We start from the raw sequence: 11,334 nt of genomic DNA, 5'->3' as shown, positions 1-11,334 counted from the left end.
CAGGTGAGCCTGACCCTGAGTCTGTATCTCAGCTGAGGCTGTATCTGTTGAATAAATACCTCCATTATTAATCATACTACTATTTCATACACTTGAAAATTGATATGCTTTTTCTTTCTGTGGCAAAATTTACAGAAGAAATGGATACAGAAAACTTTTTCTTGGTTTGTTGCTCCATTCACTAAAAAATGTTTCCAAAATAAGGGCCAAAACTAGGATTAAGTAAGTTTTTGTCATTATTTATTAGCTATAAATTCATTACAAAATTGATGCTTACATATCATTAGAAATATTTCAAATCATATAGAAATCATATTATTTAAAATATTAAGTGTTAAATTATATTTAACAATTGCAGGATATTCAATACAAGAATTAAAACTGGATGTCTGGTTATCTCTATAGAACAAAAAATATAGATAAAAATATGAAAAATAGGTTGAGAAACATACTCACACTATATATCTGTAGCTTGAAAACCAATTCTATTTGGTTTAGTGAAATATAAAGAAAAAATCAGAATTTAATATTTAATCTTATGTGAATCTTTTGGTAAACAAACACAGGTAAAATTATATACCCTGACCTTACAAGCACGATATAATATTTATCAAAAACTTATCACTGGATATATTAACGCTATACTTTTCTCCACATCTGTACTAAAGGTGAGTTGTTAAATCCATTTGTCATACTTTCTTTAAAAAGTCATTGTCTTGAATTAAGTCAAACAGACAATTTCTTCCATTAATTCATATTGCTCCTTTTCCTCAGATTTTTCAAAATTAGAGGTTAGCATCACTGAAGCCTTGAATAGTCTCATTTTTTAACATCACCTTCATAGCTGACGTTTAACAACATCCTTTTTTTCCAGATACTAGTGAGATACAAGTATGATTTATCTTTCAGATGGTCAGAGGACATTGGAAAATTTAACAAATTTAAAAAATCAATACTGGATTCTAATTTTTATGTGTGGCTAGTTAAGAGAGTAGTGTATCCAGCAGGCACTGGACTCTAAGCCACTTAACATTTGAAAGCCTCATTAATGTACCCTAGAGAAGGCAAAGAACCATTAAGCCCTAAATGCTGAAGACATTAGTCTGACCATAGATATCATACAAAGAAATGCAAATACACAGGATTATGGTTACAAACCAGGAGAAGAAAATCTACTATTAGGGAATGTTAAGCATAATATATAAATAGTTATCACAATCACAAAAGACTTCATTTTTATTTTCCACTATCGCTTAAAATATGAACTGCGGTTTACTAGAGAGACATGGTGAAGCCATACAAGTAAAACATACACTCAGGTGAAAGAAATTTTTAATTTTCAAACATGAACAAAATAATTTTCTATACATAATTTAAATGGATATTAAATATTTAAAGACATGATTTCAAAAACATGTGGTAATTGTCTTCCATAATATCATCCATGATATAAGCCAGGAAAACATCACATTTTATCCCAAATGTTCTGTAATATCTTTAAACTGGGCCAAAATTAAGTTTCACTTAAAAGCTATCAAAAGCTATGACATTTTGTGTGGTTTTGTTTTATAAACCAAATGCATTGTGCTAAGCCTGGGTGTATCCTCATGGTACTTAACACATGATAAGGCACGCAAGGAATGCAAAATAAATATTTGTTAACTGATACATTTCCTTTTACAGCTTGATTATCAGACTTTCAAAATTAGTTATATTACTTTCTCAATTCCTAGTGTACTAAAGTACAGTAATTCCAATTCTTAAATCTCTTATTCTAAAAAGAGACAAATTTCACCAACCAGGGGCACAGACACCAGAATGCAAAAGGCACAGTTATTTATTTTATTTTTTAGAAAATGGAATGTGTTCTACTTATTAAAGTACTCCAGAGAATAATATTAATTACTATATTGGATTTTCTTCATAAATTATTTTTAAAAGTGGGTGGTAACAAAATTTTATAACAGACTTTTGCTTACATCACCAAAATAAAGCAACAAGCAAACAGCAACAACAATGAAAAGCAGGTCTTTGTTACAAAGACTCCTAACCAACACACTTGACCTATGAGATATTGATTGTGCAAGATGACTTATTGAGATGTGGAAAAGAGAAAAATGAAAACAGGTTTCAACATGAAGGATTTCATCATTAATTGAAGTTTGTCTAAAAAACATAGGTGCACACACAGGATGTGTAAATTACTCTGGGAATGATAGGGGTCTTGAGAGATGGGAAAGAAGAAAACTAGCACAAGCACTAAAAATATATGGTTTCAAATTTAGAAATATGAAGTCCTTGATAGCAATATTTATATTCAATCTATCCACACTTACTTAAAAATTAACATGTATCTATTTTTAGATGCAAATTATTCTCACATAGTTAGACTGAGTTAACTGCAAAATGGGCTCTAGAAAAAGAGTACTGTGATCAGAGCAATGATTTCCAATGTTAACTTCAAACGACTTATATTTTTGAATTTTATTAATTGTACATAAAATTTACCCTACATAATATTCGCAGTGCCTATCCAAAGACTTCTCTTTAGTTTCTTCAATGACCTGAAATTGCCATGTTGGAGTAAATCTGATAGGACCTAGCCTCAATTCATAGAATATTAGTGATTATCTAGTCCAACTTCTGTATTCCACAGCTGGGAAACTGAACCTTCACAAAAGGGAAGTCGTTTTCTCAAAGTCATAACCGATGAGTAGGTCTAAGTCTCATGATGGTGGTCACAGTGCCTAAACTGCTTATATTTTATCACTATCACACAGCATAGTGCCTGGTACAAAGTAGGCATTAGGTATTCTACAGATATCTTGGGTGGACTAATCAATGAAAAAATAGATATGTGAATGAATGAATGAATGAGACAATGGCTGAGCTAGGTTAGTCTATTTTCAGCAATAAGAGTTTGTCAGCATCTGGGTAGTCGCAGACGATGACTAGATTTGTTACCACAGTCCCTCAAAATGTTCTTCTTGGAGTCATGTTGGTTAAAGAAACAATGCTGGGCACATGTAGAAGCTGATACATCATGAGGCATTTAAAACTAATTTAAATTCTTTGTAATTTTAAAGTTTATCTGTGATATTGATTGTTAGTGAAGTTACAGTTGTTTTAAGAGACTTTGTCAATGCCACCATGGGGCACTGAACTTTTTGAATTGCCATGAACATAACAGTACACACATCCATATCATGTCTTCAGTAGTAGTGGTGATGGGCAAAGACACTTGTTCTACCCCACCCTCAGCTATTTGAACATGCAGTAGTAAGTACTTGAAGCAAAAATAGGGCTCATTCTAAAGGCAGTTTTCAGAAATGACAAAGGGAGAAAAGTAAAAGGGCTGTGAATATTTCAACTACTTAAAAGAGGAAAATCTGTTAAACTGGTTATAATTGGAAAAATGTATCTAGGTCTTAAAGGAATATAGAAGCAAATGGAAAATACCTCTTCAAGTATAGGGCAAAGGGAGGATGTCAATAGCAGGTATTGGTGTGTAAACAAGTCAAAATTAGGTGAAAGAAGCGCGGACATGTTTCATTATGGATTCTTGGAAGCCATTCCCTGCAGATTTAGGTGGGTAATTGAGAGTGACATTTAAAGTGGCAGGAGACCGTCTAAGCAATAGCTTCTGTATTCCACATAGTCAAATTCAAGTGCAAGAGAGGTCTTTGTAAACAGTTCATGGCAGTGCTTTGTGATAAAAAAGAGGGGTCACTAAGACTGCTTAGGGACCCAGGTAAACTTCCAGCCTCCCTCCTCATCTCGACGCACAAAGGCTTGTCCCTGGTGGAAGGAATGAGTTTTCACATTACAATGAGGGCTCAGGGATGTGGAAAATGCCATCTCTGTCTTGTTGGGTGACACATTAGCAGTATAGTAAGGAAGAGTATTCAGCCCCACTGGGGGATTTGAAAGTTGAGAAAGGCTGTGGAAATCTTCTCCATGAGTGGCAGTGCTGTGCAAGGGGGTTGTTGTGTCACCTCTATAGTCAGTTGGCATATCCTCTCTGGGGACATTTTTATAATCAACTGCATCATCCGGAAATTGGGAAAATGTGCTGGCGACTCTTCTGGGACGAGATGCGAGGGCACTGTAGTTAGCTGGTAAGGTGTCATCGATAGTGTCAAGGTCTTTTAACCCAAGTGTTTGAAGGACCCAGGGATCCACAGGGGGCCCAACTTGTCCTTCACAGTTAGCAAATTCACTAGAGAGGTTTCTTTTGGCGTTTTTGGGATGGGGAATCTCAGCAGGAGAGTATCTTTGTTCTTTGGATTTTCTCTTCCCCTTCCTGAATTTTCCACATGCTTTGGAGAACTCATCAGATGAGAGCAATTTCTAGGGAAGTGATATTTGAAAGTTATACTTTTTTCATATATTTACTAGTTAACTAAATTATTTCGAAAAAAATGATTAAGTTTCTCTTCACACACAAGTAAGATGGATTGGATTAGCTTGTTTGTAAAGTAAAATCTGTGATGACAAATTACTGCCTATAAACTCTAAATCATATTTTTTGCTCAGTTTTCTTAAATGTTGAAAGGACCAGATGGTATTTTTAAGATTTCAGCACAGGCAAGTTATTATTATAACAATAATAGCACTTTCACTTATTAAGCTATCATTTATAAATAAACAATCATTTTTAAAATAAATACTATAAATAACATTTATATTTATTTATAAATACTATAAATAACATTTATATTTATTTATAAATATTATAAATTATATTTATATCTATATTATTTATAAATTTATATAAGTAAATATAAATTTATATGAATAATATTTATATTTATTTATAAATAATATTATTTATAAATAATATATTTATCATTTACAAATAAACTATCACTGACTATAATTTATAAATCACTGATTATATGTATTATCTCATTGGATATAGATGTTATTAAAATCTTCATTAATGAGGAAACTAAGGCACAGACATATTAATGGCTTGCTGAGAATGATTTAGCTTGGACATAAACCTAAGTCACCCCAATCTAGACAGATCCTCTGATTAAACACTATACAACACTGCTTCTTCTTATTTCATTAACTTTCAAAGCACTTCTGAGATATTAAATTATTCTAAATCTTGGAAAATTATTAAGAGCGACAGATCAAACTGCCTAGTTATTATCACTTAATAATATAATAAGTGTCCTTTTATGGAATGGTGGCTGGAGTCAGGAGCCCAGGCAAATAACCAAGATGTATTCTCTTTTTAACAAAGGCAACTGAATTGTAAAGAAATCAAATCTAGTGTCTTCTGTTCTCTGAACTGCTCTATTTAGTAACAGTAGCAAGAAGCATCATCAATTTACACCAAATAATATCAAATAATGTAGCTTGTCTAGAAGTACAGAAGAGATTGATGATGAAAGCATTAATGATAACATAATGGCAAATAGATAATAAAAAATTGAAAGGCAAAGAACTGAGCATGAACAGAAAAAGACTATAGGCAAGTTATTTATCCTTGAGTTAGAAATAGCTCATTTTAAAAGTGGAGAAAAAAATGTGAATTAAATGATAAGGTAATTGTATACGCCTAATGTAATTTGTAAATGCCAAATCAAGAGATTTGGACTCCGGCAATATTCACAGCATTTTAGATCTAGCAGAATTTTTAAAGGACCTTTTAGACCATCCATTACAGATGAAGTGAAGTGAGGATCTAAGTAAGAATGATTTGCCTAAAGTCAAACAGATTATTAAAAGAACTGAGTGTCTTTTAGATCTGCTTCCCATACCAGTATTCCATCCATCTAATTCTGCCTTTTGATTAACCCTGATTGTCTAAGCAACCCCCACCCCCGACTAGCATTTGATTTTTAAGCAACTTCTTTTGTAATATATGACTGACACCTGAGGTACTTCAGAGAAATGATAGATAAAAATTATTGTGAAACAGCCATATTTCCTTAAGAAAAATCATCTATCTCATAAATGCATATCAAGATACCCTGTTTAATCAAGGAGTTTGACATAAATCATTTCCTTTCTCAAATCACTGCTTTGTTCTTATAAAGTAGATACACACATACCTTGGCCTTTTCTTCAAGACATTTAACCAAAGCAGAATTCAGGTATTGTCTGAGGTGATTATTCTCTTCATGTAACCTAGCGAGTTCTTCTTCCTTCTGCACCAGGGTATCTTGCAGCTACAAAAAGCAGACAGTGGTGAAGGCTGCTCCACTGTACTGACTCTGTAACCTTATAGTAATGCCACTGCTCCTTGACTTGACTAGTGTTTGTTGTGTGAGCACGAGCACGGGGAGCCCTCATCCTGAGAGGCCTAAATTAAATCTACGTTCCCCTAACGCCCAGTTGTTCAGCTTTGTGCTCTGAATTCTCATTCATTGCAAAGTGTTTGGAGAGATTATAATACTTTTAAACTTGTAATCACAAGGGAATCAGGTAGATATGAAGGAAAATGAGCCGCAGGCTACTGTTTAAATACAGAAAATGATGTTTAGGAAGATGTGGCTGGACTCCTTCCTTGCACTTTTAAATAAATAAATAAATAAATAAATAAATAAATAAATAAATATAGAGGTGGGTCGGCTTTTTTCAGCCTCAAATTGCCCTGTCTGTATGTCCACAAGATTAAATTAAATATAGAAAATGATGCCTTGCATGTTTAAATAAATAAATAAATAACAGAGGTGGGTTGGCTTCTTTCAGCCTCAGATTGATCTGTCTGTATGTCCACTAGATTAAATTAAATATCAAAAATGATGTTTAGGAAGATTTTGCTGGACTCCTACCTTGCAGGTTTAAATAAATAAATAAAAACAGAGGTGAGTCGGCTTCTTTTAGCCTCAGATAGATCTATCTCTATGTCCACTAGATTAAATTACCCTTCGGGGCAAAACTAACACAACATGAAAAAAGCAATCTTAGGAAAATATTTTATAATCATTCTCTTCTCCAAGTATTAGCAAGATTTTGCTGGACTCCTCCCTTGCATGTTTAAATAAATAAAAAATAAAAACAGAGGTGGGTTGGCTTCTTTCAGCCTCAGATTGATCTGTCTGTATGTCCACGAGATTAAATTACCCTTCAGGGGCAAAACTAACAGAACATGAAAAAAGCAATCTTAGGAAAATATTTTATAATCATTATCTCTTCTCCAAGTATTAGCGATGTTATGGTTTAAAAATACTGTCACACTCATTATATCATTTGATCTTTTCAAATTCCCTCTGAGATAGGCAGCACAAGGATTACAATTCCATAAATGAGGAAAAGGCAAAGGATTCAAGGTCATACGGCTAAAATGTGTAAAGTGGGAGCTTGACTGCAGGCCTTTCTAGAGTGTCTTGGTGGTTTTTCTTTTCTCTGACATTGATCATCTAACTTTGATCTCTCTGTGGACACACAGTCACTTTAGTTCTAAACTGAGTCAGCATGAATTTCAAAAGGGAAAAGAAGCAAGATATTAACGGTGGGGAACGGATCACGCAGAACACGACCAGTCTCAACGCTCTGACTTACACATACCTGCTTGTTTCTGTAGAGCTGAGAGGAAAGCTGAGCCTCTTCCCATGAGCACAAGTCCGGAAGAGAAAAATTTGAGTCACTGAATGAATCTGTGAAAATACAAATGGATAACTGAGAAAATAGTCTTGTAGTTTCTGTGTGATAAAGAAACTTATCAAATCAAATCAGAAAGTTTAGTAGGTTCAATTATTTTTCTTAAACAGCTATTGCTGCCATACAGGAAAACAAGACATTTAAAGTTTTTCAGAAAAGGCAAGCAAGCTGAGAGAAACAAATATTTATACACTGGATCACATAGCAGTTAAAGACGTAAATTTTTATAAGCAGGAAGGGGTCACATTCTCGCCTAATGTATGTATTCCTGCTGGATAAATTAATAAAGACTGTCCAGTTTTGTCATTAATTTATGCACATATTACTGATCTCCCCTAAACTCGGCATAACATTGCAATTCCATTATGTTTTTCTAGTTTTTATCTTGCTTTCTAAGCTTGAGCACTTGATAATATATTGTTTGGCTCTATAATTAAACTCTAATCTGTAATGCTACTAGTTTCTCTGCCTGTCTGCCTGCCTGTTTTAATCTAACGGACTGTATTTATTTGGAATTTTATGTGGTAGCACTTTCTACTTTAAAACTATTTGGACCTTGCTTCTTTGAAGATCTTAATGAAAATCTCAAAACTGTGCCCAGACCTTATCTGTTTCAACTATTTTAATCTGTATATTTTATAAATTTTTTTTTCAGAGTGGCTTTTCCCCCCATATTTGACAGTTAGCTCTATCTATCAATAAAAAACTATGGGCATACTAACCGGGTTTACTTTTACTTTCTTTTCTTCATCTAGTATAGTTTTGACTCTTGCCCTTCTCTGGTTATACTGTGGATACTGAAATATTTTTGATTAAAGTGAAATGATGAGTAAGGAGATAGGAATAAAACGGCATAAGTAGTTTGGGTTCACACTCTTGGGCATTTTGTTTTGTTTTTACTGTTGCTTGTAGTGGAAAGTTAATACTCAACAACATCCTCTGTGACATTTAAGCGTGCTTTTAATTTTTTCAGTTCCTTTGTTTGTGTCTTTTTAAAAAATAAAACGAATCATGTGGCAGAACCAATGGTATGGATATTTAATTCTAGGGTGTCTGAGAATTATTTAAGAAACCGGAGTGTTTAACACAGACATTTCTTTAATACTTATAAATATTGCTCACATGCCACAGATCAAAATTAATATGTCATTTTATGTCAATGCTATACTTCTCTCCAAAGTTGAAGCTTTTTTGTGTGTGTAAAAGGGAATCCTTTTTCCACTTCTAACACACTATCCATGGAACTTCCTCTATGAAATAAAAATTAAGCTAGAATTCCTTGCTTTTCTCTCAAACTCAGGGAAACTTTCCTGAATTCCAAAAGAAGTGTTCCGACTGGTATCCTCATTCCAAAGACATTCTGCTGGTGTGTTGTTTATAAAACCTTGATCCAGACTCACACTCCCACAGTGAGATAGGACTCTCCAAGAACTATAAAGTGTAGGGAGAAATACATGCTATCCGGTGGGCAAGGTAAAGAATCCCATTTTCACCATTTGGCAAGTGTAAAACAGCAGGCTTTCTGACTGTAAAAATCAGGAGTCCTTGGGTTTACGTAACTTTTCCATATCGTCCCTTATTCTAGAGTCCTAGCCCATGATGCTCTGTAGCCACGGGTATGGAAAAGAGCTCCAGATCTGTCAGGGAAGCAGAAGAGCAGAACTTACCCTGTGCCTGTGGTGCTTGTTGGAGCTCTCTGTTGTCCAGGAGACCAGCAGCCCAGAAAGAGACCCAAGTCTCCGTGGAAACGTCAACACTAGATTCTGACGTTGTAGTGGAATACGGGCAATTATAGCTCTGGCCTCCTACAAAGTACTGGTCTTGGCAAGGCAGAATGGTGTTCTGTGAAATTCAGAATGGGGGGAGTGCAGGGTCCCAGGAGATGGGGTGATGGAGATTTAAAAGGGGGAAAGGGTGGGAGAAGTACCGAAATTATATGCAGTGAAATATAAAGAAAAAAAATCAGAAAAGGTGTTAAGTATAGATCCATATTAATTTTGGGGTGGTCAAATTACAATTACTAAAAGGGAATGAGTTTCTTGGTTTACCCAGAATTTCCCTTAAGCCCTTTGATGAAAAGAGCAGACTAGCATTGAATGGGTAAAATTTGTACATATCCAGAAGGATTCTCTGTTGCAACGTCCAGCTCATCTAATAGTCTACCCAAGATCTAAAAAAAGGGAATTCTACTTAATGATGCAAAAACATAAGAACTATTTGGTTCTTTCTAGCAAATACCTTAATTATATTTCTAAAACTCCTGAAGGACAAAGAACGCAGAATGCTAAAGCTGAAATGGATATGACATAATATAGACTAACCTCTTCATTTTTGTTTCTGAATTATACTTGCCTCATTCCTTCCTTTCTCTTCCCTCTGACCTAACATGCTGCTGGCTCAGTCTATGTATGTATGTATGTATGTATGTATGTATGTATGTATGTATCTATCTATCTATCTATCTATCTATCTATCTATCTATCTATCTATCTATCTCTGTCCCAGAGATAATTAAAACATTTTGCTCCCAACACTAGGCACAGGAGCATAAAGTCACTCCAAGTAAACATATAATCAAAGCTGAAAGAAGTTTGTTAGCAAAGACAGCAAGCTCTAGTTCTGCCCATCACTAGGGCTCATGCTCCTCCAAAGTTATCTTGTCACTAACTGGCATGTATTCTCCACTGTGTTCTGATCCAGTGAACACTCTCCTGCCCTCCACTTCTTGAACCTCAGACACACAGTCTTTCCAAATGTCCAGGCAGGGGCAGGTATGCAGCCTTCCTGGGTGAATTGGTACAACACCAAATTTAAATTATCTGTCAATGCTTAATCAGGTAAAAACCATTCATTTTAGCAGAGCCCAGCTTTGGAAAAACTCTTTTTGACTACTACAGAGCTTCTCTGGGCATTAACGTAAACAGAGAGAAAACAAATAAGAAGAAGAAAGAGAAAAAAAAGTTAAGTCGATTCAATCACACTTTGTTAATGTTCTCAGTAATTTAAGTTTTGAAAAATTCCAGTTCTGAAGCAAGTCCAGCTTGGGCAGTGCAGACCAAAGAAATTCAGCCAAAAGTTTATCAAGTGCAATTTTCTTTTATTATAAAAGCGTGTTTGCAGACTCCTTCCCTGAGATTTTTTTTTTTTTAATCAGAGCTAAGCTATTATGCAATTGATACCTGAGAAGAAAACAAACCCCAAATATCCCTAGACAAGTTCATGTCCAAGTGTCTGCAAATATATGCATAATCTAGAGGAAGAGGTGGAAATGAAAAGAGAGTGCAGGGGGAGGAGGAAGTTGGGGAGAAAGTAAGGAAAGTAGTAATAACAGAGGGAGGGAAAGAGAAGAGAGGAGAGAGAGAGGAGAGGGAGAGAGGGCGAGAGAGAGAGAGAGAAAGCAGATAGAGGATACGAAAAGAGAGGGCAGCAGAGAGGATCTGTTTTAATTGGTGGGTAGCAGAGAAATCTTGCTCCCAAGGTGGAATAAATTCTAAATGCAAAGCTCATTAACTTCCAGAGACCCAAGTTTGCCAGCGGACTAGCTAACGCCAGTTCCTCACTTACCATCTTGCAGTGGAAGAAAGCGCTGCAGAAACTGAGCCCACTCAAGTTTTCAGGAAAACCAGTGGGAAGCTTTAAATGAGACTGAGGGGAGGAGCTAGGAGAGGCGAGTTCTAATCTGCGGGAGCTCCCGGTGACGCCCAGAGCTCCCGG

The 11,334-nt window shown here is 35.2% G+C and overlaps 1 protein-coding gene across 1 annotated transcript; it reads right to left on the bottom strand.

The window, feature by feature from the left end:
- Positions 1-1,317: 1,317 nt before the first annotated feature.
- Positions 1,318-11,267, bottom strand: GMNC (geminin coiled-coil domain containing). Its single transcript, XM_015132505.3, has 5 exons — positions 11,185-11,267; positions 9,288-9,462; positions 7,528-7,616; positions 6,069-6,185; positions 1,318-4,350 (listed from the first exon to the last, which is right to left on the bottom strand). Exons 1-5 carry the CDS (start codon positions 11,185-11,187, stop codon positions 3,730-3,732), a joined length of 1,005 nt encoding a protein of 334 aa, XP_014987991.3. The 5' UTR covers positions 11,188-11,267; the 3' UTR covers positions 1,318-3,729.
- Between the last annotated feature and the right edge of the window lie 67 nt (positions 11,268-11,334).

This window comes from Macaca mulatta, chromosome 2 (assembly GCF_049350105.2).
Source record: "Macaca mulatta isolate MMU2019108-1 chromosome 2, T2T-MMU8v2.0, whole genome shotgun sequence".
Classification (NCBI taxonomy): Eukaryota; Metazoa; Chordata; class Mammalia; order Primates; family Cercopithecidae; genus Macaca; species Macaca mulatta.
This window is presented reverse-complemented; position numbering and strand designations above follow the sequence as displayed.